The sequence below is a fragment of the Scyliorhinus torazame genome, chromosome 13 (assembly GCF_047496885.1).
Source record: "Scyliorhinus torazame isolate Kashiwa2021f chromosome 13, sScyTor2.1, whole genome shotgun sequence".
Lineage (NCBI taxonomy): Eukaryota > Metazoa > Chordata > Chondrichthyes > Carcharhiniformes > Scyliorhinidae > Scyliorhinus > Scyliorhinus torazame.
The window spans coordinates 190,756,019-190,778,354 of record NC_092719.1 but is presented as its reverse complement, the minus strand read 5'-3'; the positions used below and the strand labels follow the sequence as shown (position 1 = coordinate 190,778,354).

General features: G+C 45.2%; 1 protein-coding gene across 16 annotated transcripts in view; it reads left to right on the top strand.

Annotated features, from left to right (window-relative positions):
* Nucleotides 1-22,336, top strand: part of atp2b2 (ATPase plasma membrane Ca2+ transporting 2) — a 1,245,322-nt gene that overhangs the window by 1,204,014 nt on the left and 18,972 nt on the right. For all 16 annotated transcript variants that reach the window (XM_072472614.1, XM_072472624.1, XM_072472623.1 and 13 more), the window contains 4 exons: nt 3,529-3,742; nt 8,092-8,303; nt 13,566-13,673; nt 16,965-17,147. In XM_072472614.1, the coding sequence (XP_072328715.1) occupies nt 3,529-3,742; nt 8,092-8,303; nt 13,566-13,673; nt 16,965-17,147 (717 nt within the window). The remainder of the gene's footprint in view (nt 1-3,528; nt 3,743-8,091; nt 8,304-13,565; nt 13,674-16,964; nt 17,148-22,336) is intronic.

Genomic DNA, 22,336 nt, shown 5'->3' with positions numbered 1-22,336 from the left:
GGGGCAGGTAAGCGTGGGGGGAGGTCCGGGGGATTTGAGGGTCCTGGGGTGAAAACTCTAACTGATTGATGGTCGCTCTCCTCCTAGAGAGATGGGGCGGGAATCGGCAGGGCGGGCATCTCCGGCGCGAAGTAGTGGTGTGAGCCACTCCGGCGTCGGGCCGCCCCAAATGTGCGGAATCCTCCGCACCTTCAGGGGCTAGGCCGGCGCCAGAGTGGTTTGTGCCCCGCTGGCCGGTGCGGAAGGAGCTTGGCGCCATGCCAACCGGCGCCGAAGGTCCTCCGCCGACCAACGCGAGTTGGCGCACGCGCGGGAGTGTCAGCGTGTGCTGGCGTCATCCCAGAGCATGCGCAGAGGGGGTTCATCTCCACGTCGGCCATCGTGGAGGACCACAGCGGCCGACGCGGAACAATATAGATATAGTGCCCCCACGGCACAGGCCCGCCCGTGGATTGGTGGGCCCCGATCGCAGGCCAGGCCACCGTGGGGGCACCCCCCGGGGCCAGATCCCCCCGCACCCCCCCCCCCCCCGAGGACCCCGGAGGCCGCACGCGCAGCCAGGTCCCGCCAGCAAATGTGTAATATATGCCGGCAGGACTGGCCGAAAATGGGCGGTCACTAGGCCCACTGCGGGCCGGAGAATTGCCTGGGGGGTGGGGGGGGGGGGGCGCTGCCAATGGCCTCCAACCGGCGCGCCGCGATTCCCGCCCCGCCAAATCCCCTGCGCCGTAGAATTCGGCAGCCGGATGGGGCGGGATTCACGCCGCCTCCCGGCGATTCTCCGACTCGGCGGGGAGTCGGAGAATCCCGCCCATGGTGTTGTTGACCTCACAGTGACAGCCCTTGCGGTGCTGGTGGCAGCTCAGGCAGCCAGGCACCAGAGAAGGCAGCAGTGTCGACTCAGCTGGAGGCAGCACCCCATGTGCAGGGGGCCGCCGCACACCCTGAAGACCCTCCTGCCCATCAGGCTGAGGAGAAACCCAGACGGGGATGCCAGCGACAACCCAAGGTGTACAGTCATTGTTGATCAATTGAGGAGATGACGGACAATGTGTGCCGCTGGAGGCTCCGTCTCAACGTGGAGCCGGTGCGGCACCTGTGCCATGGCCTTGCGGAGTGTCACTGACATCCCTCCTGAATCTCGAGGCCGTACCCTAGCGTCTGCATCAGCCCTGGGATAACCATCTGACTGGGACCCAGCTAAGTCCTGGGATCTAGCAGACCTGCAACTACTGACTCCCTTGGATGTTCCTGCCTCCACCTGATGCATCAGCAACTGTGTGATATTCACCAGACTGTACCCCAGAAGACTGTCCATTAATGTTGCCCAACAAGGTGTGTGTCTCTGGGCTGGTGGAAGGTGGGGGTAACTGTGACGCGTCGATTATGGTCTCTCCGGAGCTGTCCTCCGAGGTCTTCTGTTGGGTGGTGGGGGAATGGGGGGGCAACCCTAATGGCCCGGCCCCATCAGGTGGAGATCCTGTGAGAGAATGGGCATGTGGTCAGTGAGAGGGAAGGATCATTTTGTCTGACATAAACACCGGCTCGGCCACTGGGAAGCACCGGGATGTCACACCCGATGTGACAGTTTTCTCCATTAAAAAGTTTTTCCCATTAAATCACGCCCTTCCTTCACTGTCGCTTGGTCTAAATCCTGGAACTCCCTTCCTACGTGCGCACACCACATGGCCTGAAGTAGCTCAAGAAGGCAGCTCCCCACCACCATCTCGAGGGTGATTAGGGATGGGAAACAAATGCCGGCCTAGCCAGCGAAGCCCACATCCAGTGAAAGAATGAAACAAGGGTTGTCAGTATAAACACATCAGCCAATCATCATTATTTGGACTACTTATTGTCAATCTTTGTTCAGTGATACCACTCTCACCATTTGAGTCACAAGATTGTACGTTCAAGCCACACTCGAGAATCTTGCGCATGTAATTTACGCTGACACTCTCAGTGCTGCATTTTAGCGAGGATATTAAAACAAAGTCCCACTGTTTGACGAGTAGTCCTCCCAACATCTTGCAATCCTCTATCCCTCATGAATATAATTTAAATAGATTATCCTGTCATTTATTACATTTTGCAGAACCATGCTGTATGGAAGTAAGCTGTCACATTTCCCCGCTGTGCAACAATAGCCTGGATTTTCATTCTTGAGGCAGGCAGTGCAAGTCAGGAAAGTTCTCAGCTCGGCTGGCCTACCTGACAAGAGAGTTCCCATAAGGAGTCCTTGAGGGTGGGGGTTGTGTCAGGGCTGCATCTGGGCCAACTAACTTGGGAAAGAGTTCTGAGGCAGCCACAGGGGCTGGCCAGTGCGGAGGCGGGTTGTTTTCTAGGCCTTCCCGAGTGCCGTGGGACAGTCAAATTCAAAACAGGCTCACCAGCCCTCACCCATCACGCCCCCTATCGCCTCACACCCCATAAATTCCCCATGTTCCATCCATGCTCTCCACACTGCAAACATTGTGAAATTGACAGAAGAGATGAGAGAGCCAGAGCTGTCATTCAAGCAGCGTTTTCTCTGGGGCTGGGCTGTTTTAATATTGCAATGGATGCCTGGGCTCTCAACCAAGAATACATAATGAGGCTTGGCTGAGAGCCCTGACAGCCATTTGCTTGATTGACAGCTGTGGATCTCTGAATTCGGATGTCAATTTCACAATGTTTTTTTGCATAAGATACAGAGGCTTCAAATGCTTGCAGCATCTGCAAGTTCTGAATGATTGACACTGTTATTGGGCTTTGTGAATGAATGACTGGCTGTTTTTGAAAAACTTTGTTTTTTTACAAATACTGCTGTAAAATAGGATTCATTGGTTCTATACACTATATAGTGGGTGAATGGGCATGGCAGTTTCATACCTTGGTATAGGGTATAGGGGACACGAGGAGGACCTTTTGAATTTACTTCTCCAAATGTCCGCTCAGGCACATTATGGTTTGTGACACCTCTGAGGGGCCTCACAACGAGATTGCATGAAAAGTGCGGAGGACGAGGATAGCCTGATTCCAGCCAGGTCGGGAGTTTAGGGTGCGGGCTTATGAGCTGAACCAGCATGCACCCTTAAAGACAGTCCTGAGAATCAGAAATCCTGGGAATGATATTGGGAATGGTGGAATCTGAATCCGCCCACTATTTTTAAAGTGCTTGACATGGTGAAAATCCAGGCCAAGGGTTGTGCAACACTTTAGAATATTCTGAGATCATAAATGGTGCTTGATTTGCAATTGCCCAACTTTTAACGAGATGTATTTCAAACTTCGCAGAAAATCATACCTACACACAGACTGCACATCAATTTCCATACATATTTTAAAAAATGTATACTCTGCACTCTGCTGTGGCATTTGATCCGGTGTCCTCCTACAAAGTGTTAATTGTCACTAGACATTTTACATTGACCATATTTTTTATTGATTTCCATTCTACTGGCCATAAATCCATAATTCAATAAACCAATTGCTTTTATTGAAAGCAACAATGTGATTTGATAATGCAATTTAATCATTCTTTTTCTCTAGGATTCTCCTCTGAAGGCTGTACAAATGTTGTGGGTGAACCTCATTATGGATACATTTGCCTCCTTGGCCCTAGCTACAGAGCCACCCAGTGAGGCACTGCTGATGAGGAAGCCATATGGCAGGAACAAGCCCCTCATTTCACGAACCATGATGAAAAATATTCTGGGTCATGGGATTTACCAGCTTACTGTCATCTTCACTCTACTCTTTGCTGGTATGTTACACAGTATCTGTGCTGCTAACCAGTAAGATAGTACTTCTATTTTAATTTATTGGGAAAAATTAATTTATTCAACTCAAGTGTACATCTTCACAGATGCAGATTATCAGGGGTCTTGTGAAATGCCCCTTCATTTATTCACGTATATCATTTTGCTTTTAAAAACTGTTTTGTGCCTGTTATTTAAAATAAACACAAACTGAAATGCAATGTTCAGTGTCCATTATCATCCCTGGTGTTATCTGGAATGCAGTATTCTTGAAAGATTCAGTATTTTAGAATAGCAGTTGTTCTATTATGATTGCCCTTTGTATTTGCATATACTGCCTGGTCATGAAATGTATTTTAGGTGACTGAGATAAAGCTTAATGGACAACATTGTGTTTTAAAACATATTAAGGGGAAACATTAACTTCTTGGGGGAAAAAAAACATTTTGCTGATTCCTTTTATTTGTGAAAAGCAAGGACCGTGCAATATTTTTGTCACAATGAGGAAAGAATTTCGCTACGCACCATGTGCAAGCCCATTTAGATTAAATATATGTTGGGCCATGATCTTCTGTCAAAATAATGTTAAGGCTAATGGTGTTCACTGTTAATTATGGGCAGATAGTACAGCAACTCAAGGATAGGGGCAGATGTGCAGTTAAAATCAAATATCCAAAAATAGCATTTTGCTGCATTGAATGGGGTGGAGTTGCAGTATTTGCAATGTAGATAGGAACAGATTACTGTGCAGAAAGTTAAGTCTTTTCCATTTTAACCAAAGCACCTTATAAACAGTATGGTCAGCGTTAACTCTTGCTCAGCAATTTGACTAATTATCTATTTTAAGTGTGGAGTCTCATTCATTCTATCAGGTTTTAACTGTTGTTAACAATTTAATACAATATAAAATGTAAAGCAAAATCCATTTTGGCTCTTTTCTTTCCATCTTTCAATCCAACCTTTCTTTTCCTCTCTTTATTTCACTTTCCGTACTTGATTTGACACTGCATTTACCCACTGTAATTTACACTTCCTTCTCAACCCCTGTGCTGTTAATTTCACAATCTTTCAATCTAATTTGTGAAAGTGATGCATAGCTCCTTGTCCTGTTAATCCAGCTTTTAAGAGTATGAAAAGTGATCATCACTGCTGAAGAGCCCCAATGGCCTGGAACTATTTTCAAGTATTTAGCCTCATTCTCTCAGAAAATTATTAGTGTCGAAGATTCTTAAAACAAATAGTTGTATTCCTACTTTTTCTGCCTGGCTTTTTCTTTCTCCCTTACATCCACTTGTATTTCTCAATCCTTATTTTGCTTTATGCTTAGGATTTCAATCTAGTTCATATTTCCTGTTTCTTACTTCCTATTTTATACTCTGCATGTCTCAGTGGGGATTCTTCAATCTGATTGGTTGAACAATCTTGTTGTTCCATGCTCACAGATGCAGCAGCTGTTCTCTAGCTACTGCTACACTGGATCAGATGCCACACTGGAGCAAGTCTGTGTTCTCAAGCCCCTTTGGCAGATAAGTGAATGGCGAGTCCTATTCCTTCATCACTGACTAAAATCTGGGCCAATGTATTTGCCTTTATCAGATTAATTTATTCAGCACTTATCATTCTCGAGAGCAAAATTCTCGAGGGCAGCACGGTGGTTAGCACAATTGCTTCCAGGGTCCCAGGGTCGATTCCTGGCTTGGGTCACTGTCTGTGTGGAGTTCTACCCGTGTGTGCGTGGGTTTCCTCCGGGTGCTCCGGTTTCCTCCCACAGTCCAAAGATATACAGGTTAGGTGGATTGGCCATGCTAAATTGTCCTTAGTGTCCAAAATTGCCCTTAGTGTTGGGTGGGGTTACTGGGTTATGGGGATAGGGTGGAGGTGTGGGCTTGGGTAGGGTGCTCTTTCCAAGAGCCAGTGCAGACTCGATGGGCCGAATGGCCTCCTTCTGCACTGTAAATCCTATTAAATAAAAAAAATACAAGAGTTCGACTAGATAGAATTCTTTTTCTGGAAGAAGATCAGAGATCAAGATGAAGGTCTTCTTTCTTACACCATAAATCTTCCAAGCAGTAACATTTCTGATTAACAAAGACAATTCTTACAGCATCTGATTACCTTGGAGAAATTGTAAAATTGTGTTTCAGTCTTGAACATTAGTGTAGTCGATGAGGAGTCCCAAAAAGGAGAGTCAAAAGTAGTTTATTTCCCACTCACTGATAGTAAATACAGCAATTAAGCAATAGTCCAAGTCCCAGTCAGGACCATCCTAAGATGCCCAGCTCCTTCTTAGGCCGACATTTTCTTGGGGAATTAATGTGCCCGCCCGTTGGTCCTCTGCTTCTCAGTGGGGGAGCTCGTGCTCCACAAGTCCTACAGGCATCGGTCGGTCTCGTGGGGGTTATGACATACACACATGATTGGGTAGTTGTTCAGTGGGTACTTGTGTGATATGATTCTAAGTCATGTCATCCATAAAGATGTTGGCTTCATTCCCTGGATTTTGCTAAACTATCAGCTCAGGAGTAACATAAAGCTCACTTAAACATAGCATTTATTAGCTATGGGAGGAAAGTACGGTGAATGGTCCTAGCCTGATGACTATCCAATAACCTTTGCTGGAAAATGCACACCCATAGACATCAGCTAAGGACAGGACCAGATGCTGTAATGATTGGACGAATACCTGAGCAATATTCATATGTATTAGGCAATGGCAAACAGTTGATGCAAGTGTAACCATTAAATAGTATGACTCCACATTTTCTTGAGAGTTAAGAGAAATATCTGCAAATATTAAAAAACTACTTGAGATTATCCAGAACATCACGACCATTATCATTAATTGCAACAAATCTTGTTTGCCCTTACCCCGTGCTTGCTGATCTACACTGGCTCTCAATTTAGCAAAACCCCAGGTGTAAAATTCTCATCCTAAATTGCAAATTCTCCATGGCCTCTCACTTCCTTATCTCTGTAATCTTCTCCAACCCCACAGACATCAGTGATATATCTGTGCCCTGCTAAATTTGGACATTGGTGATTTTAATCACTGCATCATTGGTGACCATTCTTTCAGGTCTTGAATTGCCTCCTCAAACCTCGCTACTTCTCGCCCACGCTTTCCTCATTTCAGATGTTCCTTAAAACCTTGTCTTTAACCAAGCTTTATACTATTGTGATATCGTCTTGCCTGCAGCAATAAATGTTGCTTTATAATACTCCTCTGAAGCTCTTTGGGACATTTTAATCATTGAGCCACAATATAAATGAAAGTTGGGCGACATGATGGCGCAGTGGTTAGCACTTCTGCTTCACAGCGCCGAGAACCCGGGTTCGATCCTGGCCCCAGGTCACTGTCCATGTGGAGTTTGCACATTCTCCCCGTGGGTAGGTGGATTGGCCACGCTAAATTGACCCTTAATTGGAAAAAAAAAATGAATTGGGTACTTTAAATTTATTTTAAAAAACAATATAAATGAAAATTGTTGAGATGAAGACTTAAAAATCAACTTTTCATTGGACAAATCTACTTCTGGACATGCACAATGTTTTTGGCCTCTGCAAACAAAATATAATTCGAGCAAGATGTTTATATCATACATATATAAGTATTTATTTTATCTTGGGGAAATAAAATGGCCTTATAGGTCAGTAAATAAGTGAAAATATTTGCTTCAATTACTCTGAAACTATAATGCTTGTTATTCATGATTTGTGGCCCAACACGTGTGCAGAATAGATCTATACTGACTATTTTTGAAAATCTAATGTACACCAACCAGCGTATTAGTTATGGAAATCTTCCAGCAGGATGACTGGAGGGTTAGTATTTCATTCATTCCAAAATAATCATTAAAAATGATATTGCTCATTTTTTCTCTTTTTCAGGGCTTTTCATTTAGCAATGAGCATTGTCGTGTAAAATTTATTCCAAATATTTCCAATATGGATTTCTCTGACGGAATGTGTTTGTGTAGCATCAGGAGTATAAGGAAACACACTCATTTATCGTACATCCAGAATGCCTAGTTTGGTATCAGGCTTTTCCGTACAAGCTTCACTTGTCTCCAGGGTGGCAGAGACTTTTGTTTATCCTTGAGATGGGGAAAAGTAGATAAAAAATATCTGAGCCATTAAACTCTAATTAGTAGATAACAACAATAATAACGTGCATTTATGGAGCGCTTCACACATTGTGCAGTGACCCTGGGGCATATTTCAGAGGCATAATCAGTCAACATTGAATGTTGAGCCAAAGGAGGCGATGACATTAGGGGGAATGATTCAAAGTAATGTATTTTTCATGTATGTTTACTCAAAGCAGTAAGTTGTGCTGTTATTTTCTTGTTTTCAGGGGAGACCATTTTTAATATCGACAGTGGTAGAAATGCACCGTTGCATGCCCCACCATCTGAACACTACACCATCATCTTTAACACTTTTGTCCTGATGCAACTCTTCAATGAAATCAACGCACGCAAGATACATGGGGAGAAAAATGTGTTTGATGGCATTTTCAGAAATCCCATCTTCTGCAGTATTGTATTTGGCACTTTTGCAATTCAGGTATTGGAGAAGAGACATTTCTGATAAATTAGCAGCTGCACAATCATTTTTTCTGTTAACGGCACAATGTTGCTTTTGAAAGGTACAAATAAAGATTAGTCAGAAGCAGTGTTTTACTGTCACAGTCAGTGTTTCACTGAGAAGTGTTTTAATCCTTGAATATTGATGCATTAGTTTAGAGAACTTTAGCTTGCTATTGAATGTCTCCTTCATCAAGATGGTGCTTTGATTTCTTTCTCATTGGGATAAATGTTTTGCTGAGAGTTGTTAAGTATCTCCTTAAAAGCCTGCCACTGTATCTCAACGGCCTTAACTTTTAACCTAGTTTCCCAGTCCACTTCAAACAACTCTACCTTCATACTCTTATAATTACCTATATTTAGATTTAAAACACTAGTCTCAGACCCACACTTCTGAACTTCAAACTGAATGTGAAATTCAATCATGTTCATATGATTGCTATTGCCTAGAGGCTCCTTTACTACAGGTTTATTGATTAATCCTGTCTTGTTGCACATTGCCAGGATTAGAATAGCGTGCTCCCTGGTTGGACCTTGAATGTACTGACCATACTCTATGAACTAATTTTCCAAGCCAACTTTACCAATCTGATTTACCCAATCTACATGTAGATTAAAGTCATCAATGATCATTATAAGCCCCATTTATTACTTCCCGTATTCTCTGTCCTACAGTGTAACTAGTTAGCCTAAAAACTACCCCCACAAGTGACCTCTTACCTTTGCTATTGCTTGTCTCTTTCTAAACCTACTCTACATCTTGCTTTTTCAAGCGAAAGTCATCTCTCTCTATTGTACTAATGTCACCCTTTTCCTAGCTGTCTCTCCTTCTGAAATGTCAAGTACCCTTCAGTATTCAGGTGCTGTCTTGGGAACCCTGCAACACAGTAATGGCTGTCAGGTCATAGATCCATATTTCCATCTGTGTTAACAATTCATTTTGTAATGAATGCTTGGTGGATGTTGAATCTGGAGAAGGGTGTGTAGATAGCCTGGGTCACATTGAGATCCAAAAAGACGAGGTGTTGGGCATCTTGAAAAATATTACGGTGGATAAGTCCCCAGGGCCAGATGGGATCCACCCCAGAATACTGAAGGGGGCAAGAGAGGAAATTGCTGAGGCCTTGACAGAAATCTTTGGATCCTCAGGTGATGTCCCAGAGGACTGGAGAATAGCCAATGTTGTTCCTTTGTTTAAGAAAGGTAGCAAGGATAATCCAGGGAACTACAGGCTGGTGAGACTTACGTCAGCAGTAGGGAAATTACTGGAGAGAATTCTTCGAGACAGGATCTACTCCCATTTGGAAGCAAGTGGACGTATTAGCGAGAGGCAGCACGGTTTTGTGAAGGGGAGGTCTTATCTCACTAACTTGATAGAGTTTTTCGAGGAGGTCACAAAGGTGATTGATGCAGGTAGGGCAGTGGGTGTTGTCTATATGGACTTCAGTAAGGCCTTTGAAAAGGTCCCTCATGGCAGACTGGTACAAAGGGTGAAGTCACACGGGATCAGAGGTAAGCTGGCAAGATGGATACAGAACTGGCTAGGTCATAGAAGGCAGAGAGTAGCAAAGGAAGGGTGCTTTTCTGATTGGAGGGCTGTGACTAGTGGTGTTCCGCAGGGTTCAGTGCTGGGACCTTTGCTGTTCGTAGTATATATAAATGATTTGGAGGAAAATGTAACTGGTCTGATTAGTAAGTTTGCGGTTGGTGGAATCACTGATAGCGATGAGGACTGTCAGAGGATACAGCAGGATTTAGATCGTTTGGAGACTTGGGCGGAGAGATGGCAGATGGAGCTTAATCCAGACAAATGTGAGGTAATGCATTTTGGAAGGTCAATACAGGTAGGGCATACACAGTGAATGGTAGAACCCTCAAGAGTATTGACAGTCAGAGAGATCTAGGTGTACAGGTCCACAGGTCACTGAAAGGGGCAACACAGGTGGAGAAGGTAGTCAAGAAGGCATTCGGCATGCTGACCTTCATTAGCCGGGCATTGAGTATAAATATTGGCAAGTCATGTTGCAGCTGTATAGAACCTTAGTTAGGCCACACTTGGAGTATAGTGTTCAATTCTGGTTGCCACACTACCAGAAAGATGTGGAGGCTTTAGAGAGTGTGCAGAAGAGACTTACCAGAATGTTGCCTGGTATGGAAGGCATTAGCCATGAGGAGAGGTTGAATAAACTTGGTCTGTTCTCACTGGAATGAAGGAGATTGAGGGGTGACCTGATAGAGGTCTACGAAATTATGAGGGGCATAGACAGAGTGGATAGTCAGAGACTTTTTCCCAGGGTAGAGGGGTCAATTACGAGGGGGCATAGGTTTAAGGTGTGAGGAGCATGGTTTAGAGGACATGTACGAGGCAAGTTTTTTTACACAGAGGGTAGTGGGTGCCTGGAACTCACTGCCAGAGGAGGTGGTGGAAGCAGGGACGATAGTGACTTTTAAGGGGCATCTTGACAAATACATGAATAGGATGGGAATAGAGGGATACGGACCCAGGAAGTGTAGAAGAATTTAGTTTAGACGGGCAGCATGGTCTTGGAGGGCCGAAGGGCCTGTTCCTATGCTGTACTTTTCTTTGTTCATCGTTCTTGCTGCATGCCTTATCTGCTGGTACATTTTGATGTCTATACAATCGGTCCCTTACTACCACAGGGGAGTGGATAGGTGCTGCAAACAGCACTGTGGGCATAGCTCCACCAATTTTATGGCCCCTCCCATCATCCATCCCACCCCCAGAGGGCTGCAAAAAGTTTGGCCAATATCAGATATGAGGTACATAAAACAAGTGAGAACCAAAATATAGAGGGGCGCGATTCTCCAAAATGGAGACTAAGTGTTCGCACCGTCATGAACGCCGTCGCGTTTCACGACGGCGCGAAACGGGCGCGGGGACCACCTATTCTGGCCCCCACAGGGGGCTAGCACGGCGCTGGAGCAGTTCACGCCGCTCCTGCCTCACTTCCCGCCACCAAATGGGTGCCGCGCTAACCCACACATGCGCAGTTGGGCCACGCCAAAACGCGCATGCGCGGGGGACTTCTTCAGCGCTGGCCCCGACGCAACATGGTGTGGAGGTTCAGGGGCCGGCCGCGCAACAAAGCAGGCCCCGGGGGGAGAGGCTGGCCCGCTGATCGGTGGGGCCTGATCGCGGGCCAGACACCTTTGGGCCCCCACCCCGGGGACGGAGCCCCCCTACCCCCCCCCCCCCCACCACCCACCAAACAGGCCGCCCCCGACTCTTCGCGCAGAGTTTCCGCCGGCAGCGACCAGGGGTGAACGGCGCCGGCGGGACTCTGCTTTTTCTGTGCCGTCGCTCGACTCATCCGGGCCGGAGAATCGGCGACCCGGCCGTGGACAGCGGCCTGTGACCAGCGCCGCGGCAGACGCGCCGGCGCAAATGGCACCGAATCTCCGCACCTCGGAGAATCACGCGCCGGCGTCGGGGCTGCGGCGATTCTCCGGCCCAGCGGGGGCTGGGAGAATCGTGCCTAGAATGTTTAAAGGGGAAGTGAAAAAGCAAAATGAGATGCATGGCGAGAGTATGAGAAGAGACTGGCAGCTAATGTAAAAGAGTATCCAAAAGTCTTTTTTTAGGCATATAAATAGTAAAAGGTTAATAGGAGGGGTCGGGTCAATTTGGGATCATAAATGAGATTTACGTATGGAGGCAGGGAGCATGGCAGAGATATTAAATGAATATTTTGAATCTGTCTTTAGCTAAGAAAAAGATGCTCCTGGGATTCATAGTGAAAGAGGAGATAACTGATATACTCAAAAGACTACAAAATGTTAAAGGAGAAGTATTAGGAAGTCTGTGTGTACTTAAAGTTGATAAGTCACCTGGATGGAATGGGAAAGCTTTTAGAAACATTAATGAGGGATAAAGTTAACAGTCAATTGGACAAGTGGGGCTTAATTAAGGAAAGCCAGAATAGATTTGTTTCAGATAAGTCATGGTTAACAAACATGACTGAGTTTTTTTGATACGGTTGGAGAGGACTGATAAGGGTAATGTAGTAGGTGTGAATTACATGGGCTTCCAATGGGTTTTTGGTAAAGTGACACATAATGGACTTATCAGCAAATTTAAAGCGCATGAAATTCAAAAAGACAAGGACAGCATGGATACAAAGTTGGCTAAGTGACAGGAAACAGAGTGTAGTAGTGAATGATTGACTGGAGGTAAATATAGCATGGGGTTTCCCCAGGGCTGATACTATTATCGCTGCTCTTCTTGATATGTACAGCGCACAATGGAAAAGTGGGGAAAAGGGCATATGGGTGCCTGAGCGTTATAAACAGAGACATGTGGGACAAAATCAAGGAAGCCATGAGGAACTTTATAAAACTGGGCATATTGTGTCCAATTCTGGGCATCGCTCTATAAGATGGATCTGAAGGCTTTAGAGAAGGTGCAGCAAAGATTTACCAGAATGCTTCCAGAGATGAGGAACTCCGTGTGAATAGTTTGGAGAAGCTGGAGCTGTTTTCCTTAAAGAAGGAAAGGCTGAGAGGAGAGTTGATAGAGATTTGATAGAAATCATGAGGGGGATAGAAATAATAGAATCATAGAATTTACAGTGCAGAAGAAGGCCATTTGGCCCATCGAGTCTGCACCGGCCCTTAGAAAAAGCACCCTACCTATGCCCACACCTCCACCCTAACTGTACACCTCCACCCTATCCCTGTAACCCCACCTAACCTTTCTTGGACACTAAGGGCAATTTAGCATGGCCAATTGACCTAACCTGCACGTCTTTGGACTGTGGGAGGAAACCGGAGCACCCGGAGGAAACCCACGCAGGGAAATAAGGAAACTGTTGGCACAAAAGTTGAGAACCAATTTAAAATAATTAGCAAAAGAAACAAAAGCGATATGAAAGAGCTTGTTTAAACAGTGGTTAGGATCTGGAATGTACTCCCTGAGAGTGTGGTTGAGGCAGTTACAACTGCGGCTATCCACAAGGAATTGATAAACACCTGAAGAGAGAACGTTTGCAAGGCCATGGGGACAGGACAGGAGTGAGGGATGTGCTAAATTGCTCATGCTGGGAGTCAGCATGACCTCGATGGGCCAAATGGGCTCCTTTTGTGCTGCGACCATTCTATGATTCAAAATATAGGATTCAACTCGTGCAAAGAGCAATTTGGGAATAAATATTGAAATCTGTGACAGTGCTATTTTAGACGGCAGGTTCTGATTTTTCTTTGTTTTCTCCCTCTGTTGCTGCAGATTTTAATTATTCAGTTTGGTGGAAAGCCTTTCAGTTGTATTCCTCTACAAATAGACCAGTGGTTATGGTGCATCGTTCTTGGAGTGGGAGAGTTGCTATGGGGACAGGTAATGATTTATTCCGAATTCATAAAGAAACATTGAAAAATATATTCATCTCTTTCACAAGCTCATCAGTGCAAAATGGGGACTACACATCTGGGGTGGGATTTAGCGGGCCCATTTGCCACAGGCATAAATCCCGTTATGGCCTCAAAATCTTGCAAGAGGGCCTTGCTGCAGCGAGATTTCAGAATGTAATTTTCCCTGCCCCCTGGCTGTGACATGATCAGGTTCATGCACAGAAATGTGATTTTAAATATATTTTAATATAATTAAACGACTTTACGGACCCAATCAATGCTCCCCCTCTGTGGCATGATGTCACGCCGGCCCGAATTACTACTGATTTTTGAAAATGAAAACCAGTCACAATAAACACGCCTGGAGTGCAGAGGTGCCTGGAGACCCCGGGGTTGAGGGCTGAGGCTGGCCATTGCCCCCGGCCCCCTGGCAGTGCCCTCTGGTACAGCCTCCTGGGAGGCACTGCCAGGGTTGCTGAAGTGGGTGCTGAACTGGGCATTACCATTGGTCACTGCTGGGAGGCAACCCTCCTCCACTGGGAAGTAGGGTTCCCCTCATGTTTGATTGAGGGGGAGAGAGATGTGCACCATTGACGGAGTGGAGATGGGTAGAGTGCCCAACGATACTACCGTGATGTGGGGGGCGGGGGGGGGGGGGGCACCCTGAGGCTTGTGGGGGAGGGCTCGATCAGCACCCCCACCCCCACCAGACCCACAGCGCAAATCATGCCCCGTGATCTTATTTTGACAGAGTGTTAGAACGATCTGATCAGAGACCTTTGCTGTGTTTCTGGAGAGAAACACGTCAGCTTCAGTCAGGACCTAACCTGACACTTTGCCATTTGTTTTGGAAAGTTCCGCCTCTGGAACCTGAGATGTTTTGGTTTATAGCTAGCACAAGTCAATCAGCTTTGTAGCAGATTGGAGCAGATAACATATGGGTACAGCAGTCCTGTGAAAAAAAATTGAAATAAGAGCTGTTATGTATTTTAGACAAAGACGTACTTAGAACATAGAACATACAGTGCAGAAGGAGGCCATTTGGCCCATCGAGTCTGCACCGACCCACTTAACACTTCCACCCTATCCCCACACCAAATTACCCCTCCTAACCTTTTTGGACACTAAGGGCAATTTAGCATGGCCAATCCTCCTAACCTGCACGTCTTTGGACTGTGGGAGGAAACCGGAGCACCCGGAGGAAACCCACGCAGACACGGGGAGAACGTGCAGACTCCGCACAGACAGTGACCTAGCGGGGAATCAAACCTGGGACCCTGGCGCTGTGAAGCCACAGTGCTGCCCACTTGTGCTACCGTGCTGTTTTGATTAAAACAATCAAACAACTGGGATCCCAGCTATTATTTCCATTTTCCCCCGAATTAAAGAAAAATTCTTTTACAGGTTGATTGTTGAATGTCAGAGAGTTGTTGGGGTCTCTATTACCTCATTTTCATAACATGACACCAAAGTACAGAGTTTAAAGTCTGCAGAGTTAGGAAACTTTAAAATTACATATAGTTTGTACATAACTCTCAAACCACTCTTGTATAACTGACCTCAAATTAATTAATTTTCCCAAGGATGCAAGCCAGAGACAAATAACATTGAAATGTTCACCTTAGTTGCAAAATTGTGACGCTATCAATGAAGAGTTACTGATTGCTTTTTAATCTTGTGATGCATTGACCCAACTGAGCTGTGCCACAATGTTAAACAATAGCTTGTTTCCAATGACTGTGCATGATGGCACAAGGACTAACTGTAGTCTGATGGAACTAGATTCAGATCTTTCTGCTTGATTTAAAAATGGTGGGTGGGGTTCTCCGTCCTGCTGCACCCGTTTTCCAGTGCGGCGCGCCCCGCCGGCAGCGAGATCCTCCGTTCCGGCAGCCAGCCAATAGGGTTTCCCATTGTGGGCACCCCCATGCCGTCGGGAAATTGTGGCCATGAGTGCACTGCCGGTGAAGTGAAGGATACCGCCAATGGAGAATCCGGCCCGGCATAAGACCATAAGACAGAGGAGCAGAATTAGACCACTCAGCTCATTGAGTCTGCTCAACCATTCGATCATGGCTGATATTTTCCTCATCCACATTCTCCTGCCTTTTCCCCATAATCCCTGATCCCCTTATTAATCAAGAACCTATCTGTCTCGGTCTTAAAGACACTCAGTGATTTGGCCTCCACAGCCTTCTGCGGCAAAGAATTCCACAAATTCACCACCCTCTGGCTGAAGGAATTCCTCCTCATCTCTGTTTTAAAGGATTGTCCCTTTAGTCTGAGATTGTGCTCTCTGGTTCTAGTTTTTCCTACAAGTGGAAACATCCTCTCTACATCCACTATCTCCAGGCCTTGCATGTGCTAACTGTCCAGCAGAATGAGCAGCCTTGCAGTGACTTCTTCAGGAAATGGTGTTGGCCAAATTTTGAGAAACCCATTAATTCTTTGCCAACCACCAAAGTATATTGCACCAGCAGCGTATTGTTCGGGGGTAACATGACAGAGCTGCCAGAAGGCTTTCTCATTCATAATTCCACAAGGAACCCTTTTACAAAATGCACCCTTTAGACCTTATATGGATATGGTTGTCAACTCTGGTTGGAACTTCACCTAGAGTTTTCTCCCTAGACCTACTGCCTCCATTTACCCTGTCCTGTTAGCAGCCTGTCTCTCCCCCCCTCCCCCCCCCAATCAGTAATAGGTTTATAATTTATTAATAAACAATAGCGCTCAAAGAAAATGAAGGAAACACTATTTACTTTATGTCCACATGATTTTTTTTGTTGGGCTGCTCAAAGCAGTGTCCCAGAGCTTAATGTTTAATTCTTGGGAGGCTCCATAATTCTGGAATGTGAGTAATTCTCTACATGGCACGTCTTACACTTCCTTAAACGTTCCTGCGCTGAGAGAGACCAGGTGATTTGCCAGATCTAGTGCCTGCTTCATGTGGATGCCCAACTGCCTTCCGTAGGAAAATGAGACAAAGTGTTCCATCACATAGTCCTCATTTCACTCATGTGGTCTTCTTTCCAGAGAGCTTGACTGCTCTGCCCCATCTGGAAACCAGCAGGAAATACTCAGTACAACAAGCCTCCATCCTTCCTGCATTTCATACTTTGGGACTGAGTGTTCACTGAATGAAACAAAAAGGAAAATCAATCCTTTAGATTGTTTGCTGGTTCCTCATAGATAACAGTGTAAATCAGCATGTTTTCTTCCCTGCACGCTGCAGAAGAAGAGTTTAACAGCGCATGTCCATTTACCCATTTCTCAGGTAATATCCTCCATTCCAACTAACCGGTTGAAGTTCCTGAAGGAAGCAGGCCATGGGACTCAGAAGGATGACATCCCAGAAGAGGAACTTAATGAAGATACTGAAGAAATTGATCATGCAGAGCGAGAACTTAGGCGTGGACAGATTCTTTGGTTCCGGGGCCTGAACAGGATCCAGACTCAGGTATGCTCAATGCCATTAGGACTACAACCCTTTGTTAAAAAAAAACTCTCGTCATATTCATCCTCATATATCAAACAGGTACCTAAGGGTTTTTTTTCCTTACTTTGGAGGACAGAGGCACGATGGGCCTCCTTCTGTACTATATCACTCTTATGTTAAATGATTGCCTTTTTCATACAGTTTTTTCATGAATAGAAACAGATTTACACAAGACAGATTAATGTTCCCTTCTCTGCTTTTGTGTTAAATGTCCGTGTAGTGTTGTTCCAGCTGGTAGGAAGAATAAGTTGGTTGTGATTTTCTTCTGGGAAGCAGTTGCCTGCCCTCAGCACCTTTCCCACATGGATCATCTAAGGTTATGTGAAAGAAGTAAGAACAATGTTTTAATCACAAAGGAATAAATTACATGGATTTGGAGAAGTTTGTGAGCTGACCAAGAGAAATAAATAAAGGAACATTGCTACATTGGAAACCATCTTTCAGATAAATATACCTAAAGGTACAACGACTCACATTTGTTAATATTGAGAATAGCTGACCTTAAATTCAGTGATTTGTAAGCATGGAGAATAGCCACCATCTAGTTCAAAGAATCGTGACAATATGGAATAGACTGCCATCTGTTTTATGTGATTCGTTGACATTTTGAATAGAAACGAGTTAGATCAATGAATTGTTAACATGCAGAATAGATCACAATCTAGCTGAATGAATTGTTAGTGTATAGAATAAACCACCATTGAGTTCAGTGAATTGTTAACATATATAATAAACACCACCTGATTTAGTGAATTGTTAACATATAGAACAAATCATTACCTACTCCAGTGGCTTGTTAACGTTTGGGATAGATCACCATCTAGTCCAGTGAATGCAGATTTGCCGAATGGGACGGAATCCTGATCCAGTAGATGAATTAAAATAGAAGGAGAGGGCAATGCTTTGAACAGCTCCTGCCTGAATCAGGAAGACTCTTATAAATTGAATGGACTGCTCACCTTCTTGTCTGTTATGTCCTTATATTTAAATAGTCCAGCCTTTTGGCATTGGAATTACAGGTGTAAAATGCAAATTAGGAATGTTGTATGTATGCAGCACACTGATCCAATTGGCCTAATTACACAGATGCTGTATTTGACTTGCTGCACTTTCATACATCTTTATTACTCATGTCTTTTTATCTTGATCTAGAATGTGCTATCTAAGTTTACTAATGTTTACAAACGTTAATTTGCTTGGCTTTATGACATTATGAATGGTTTATTTTTTTTACAAATTGCTCCATGTTACACTGTAAACATTTTATATTTGTCATCGGCATCTTTCCATCTACAAAAGATGGTGGACCTGCTATTCCAGATGGGATGTCTTCACCTTTCCTGATGACTGAAGAGGCCAATTCTTGAGAGGCAGGACTTCCACACGTGCCACACCTGGAGCTTCCAAGTGTCATTGTGGGTTGTTGTTCTCAGCATTGGCACCTGCTGCCACGCTTGCTGCGGCCACCGGTCATCGTGGTGGTTCAAGACAGCCTGCTTTCCTCGGTCATCAGCTAGTGACTCCCAGGTGCGATCATCGAGTTTAAGGTCTTCGTGTCACGCTTGCAAACATCCTTAAATGAGAACTTTGGCCATCCAGCTGCTCATCTGGCTCTGGCTACTTCAACATGCCAAAAGCCCTTGAGTACATGACCGTCTTTCATCCTGAAGATGGAATGAATGTACAAATATGACTAGCCAAATGTATTCCTTTTGAGCTGTAGCCATTCTATGACTTCATGAAATATTAGAATACTGTAAAGGTTTCGACAAATATATAAAGGAGAGTAACTAGAGTCAACATTGGTCCCTTAGAAGATGTAACTGGGGAATTAATAATGGAAAAGAAGGAAATGACAGAGCCTTTGAATAAATATTTTGGTCGGAATTCTCCGGCCATTTGGATTCTCTTTCCCAGCAGCGGGATGTGGTTTCAATGGGAAATCCAAGTAGATGTAGTGTGTTTGGATATCCAAAAGGCATGTGATTGTCTGCCACATAATGGTTACTGCACCAAGATAATGACTCAAGGTATTGGGGGTAATGGCTCATCGTGGATAAAGGATTGGCTAACTGAAAATAGAGATTTGGGATAAGTGGGTTATTTCAGATTGGTACATTATAACTACTGGTTAGAACTATGGGAATAGTGATGGGACATCAACTATTTACAAACTATATGATTTAGATGAAGGGACTCACTGTATTGTAGCCAAATATGCTGATGATACAAAGGCAGGTGGGAAAGCAAGTTGTGAAAGGACACAAGAGTCTGTAAAAGCATATAATCTGTTAAGCGAAAGGTCAAAAATTTGACAGAGTATCTATCAGGCGGGAAAATGTGAGGTTATGCTCTTTGGTAAGAAGAATTTTTAAAATTATTTAAATGGTAATCAAATTCTGTGATACAGAGGGATCTCTTGTACCTGAATCACAAAAGGTTGGCATAAAGATACAGCAAGGAATTAGGAAGGCAATTAGAATGTTGGCCGTTACTGCAAGGGGATAGAGTATAAAAGTAGGGAAGTTTTGCGATAATTGTACAGGGACGAGTGAGACCACAATTTGAGAACTATGTATAGTTTTGCATTGGAGGCAGTTCATGGAAAGTTAATCAGTTTGATTCCTGTGATGAAAGGGTTGTCTTGGGAGGAAAGATTCAGCAGGTTCCACCTAGTTTAGAAAAATAAGAAAGGATCTTATTGAAACATATAAGATTCTGAGGGGGGTGCTTGACAGTGTAGACGCTGAGAGCGTGTGGGCAGATCAAGAACCAGTGGACACCGTTTCAAATTGAGGAATCGCCCATTTAAGATAGAAATGAAGAGGAATTTCTTCTCTCAGGGGGTCATGGATCTTTGGAATTCTGTATACCAAGTTGTGAAGGCTGGCTCATTGAATACATTGAATCATACAGAATCTTGAACTACAAGGAGTTAAGGATTATGGGGATCAGACAGGAAAGTGGAGTTAAGGCCAAGAACCGATCAGCCATGATAATAGGGAATGGCAGAGCAGGTTCAGGGGGTCATATGGCCAACTCCTGCTCTATTTCATATGACCTTACATTCTTCAATATTTGATTGCAAGATGAATCAGGAAGTACAGTAATGGCAACTAACATTCAAACCACCCATCAAAATATTAAGCAGCACCTCTTCTCCCGCCCCCCCCCCCCACTCCGCCTTCTCAGTGGGTTCCCACACTTGCCAAATTCCCATTGCACTCTGGTAAAAGCTACTCTCAGGTGAAGCTGCTTTGCATTAATTCTTTTATTACTTTAAAAAAATATATTTTTATTCTCCTTTTTCACATTTTCTCCCAAATTTACACCCACCAACAATAAACAATAATCAGTAACAAATATGTCAATCCCCATATCAATAACAACGATCCCATCCTCCCACTGAACCCCAAACATTAGCCCGCATGTTCACATAAACAAGTGACAAAAAGGAATCAGGAATCACCCATAGTCACCATTAACACACACAGTCCCCCCCCCCAACCCTCCCAACCACCACCCCCTCCCAATTAATGTTCGATGTTATCCAATTCTTGAAAGTGCATAATGAATAATGCCCACGAATTGTAGAACCCCTCCATCCTTCCCCTCAGTTCAAATTTAACCTTCTCAAGAGTGAAGAATTCCATCAAGTCCCCCCGCCACGCCAGGGCACAGGGTGGAGAGGCTGCTCTCCAACCCATCAGGATCCGCCTTCGGGCGATCAACGAGGCAAAGGCTACAGCACCTGCCTCCACACCCGTTTCCAACCCTGGCTGGTCCGACACACCGAATATGGCCTCCCGGGGGTCCGGGTCCAGTTTCACGTGCACCACTTTAGAGATTACTCTAAAAACCTCCTTCCAGTAATCCTCCAGCTTTTGACAGGACGAAAACATATGAACGTGATTAGCGCCCCCCCCCCCCCCCCCCCCACCGGCAACATTCACACACATCTTCTACTCCTTCAGAGGATCGGCTCATCCTTGCCCTCGTGAGGTGTGCTCTGTATACCACTTTCAGCTGTATCAGCCCCAATCTCGCGCACGAGGTGGAGGCATTCACTCTCCGGAGCACCTCACACCAGAACCCCTCCTTCATATCCTCTCCCAACTCTTCCTCCCACTTTGCTTTGATCCCTTCCAGTGGTGCCTTCTCCTCTTCAAAAATAGCTCCATAAACCGCCGACACTACCCCCTTCTCCAGCCCCCCTGTCGTCAGCACCTCCTCCAGCAATGTGGAGGCCGGCTCCACCGGGAAGTTGTGTATCTCCTTTCTGGCAAAATCTCGAACCTGCATGTCTCTAAACATTTCCCCCTGCTCCAGCCCATACTTCACTTCCACCTCCTTCAATCCTGCAAACCGACCCCTAAGAAACAAATCTTTTTGTGTCTGAATCCCCTTCTCCTCCCATTTCCGAATATTTCCATCCCACTTCCCTGGCTCAAATCTGTGGTTCCCCCAAATCAGCATTTCCCTTGACCCTGCCCCAACCCGAAGTGTTGCCGAAACTGCCTCCAAATTCTCAATGAAGCTATTATTACCGGACTCCCTGAGTATTTCTAATTCTTTTATTACTAATTAACTTCTACTTACCCTGATTAAATGTTTTAATTTGCGAGCTCTATTTTTAAACCAATGTCCTAGTTTCGAGAAAGAGAGAAAAACATTGAAATACTCACCAACCAAATCACTTATCTGCTTTCGTGTGAAGTTGTAGCTCAATTTTTAGTCCCCCATTTTCTGAAACTCTTGATTCGAAAGCTGTCCATCTCGTCCTGCTCCTGCTTTCAACTCATTCAGCCTGGGCCTCGAATCCCACGCTACATTGAATTGTGTTGCCATCGATTTCCTTACAGCTCTGTCTGCTCTTGCTGCTGCTCCCAACTTTCATGAGAAGTCTCCTATTTCTTGCAATAACTCAGTGGGCGCTATTCTCACCCCCCCCCCACCCCCCCCCCCCCCCCATGCCGGGTGGGAGAATCGACAGGGCGCCGCGCGAATCGCGCCACGCCGCCCTGACCCTCGCACGCGATTCTCCCACCCCCCGGAAACCAGCGTGGCACGATTCACACCGGGCCGCTCGGAGAACCGGCGTGAAATGCGACGGATGGGCCGAGCAGCCGCAATGACACGCAAGGTTCCTG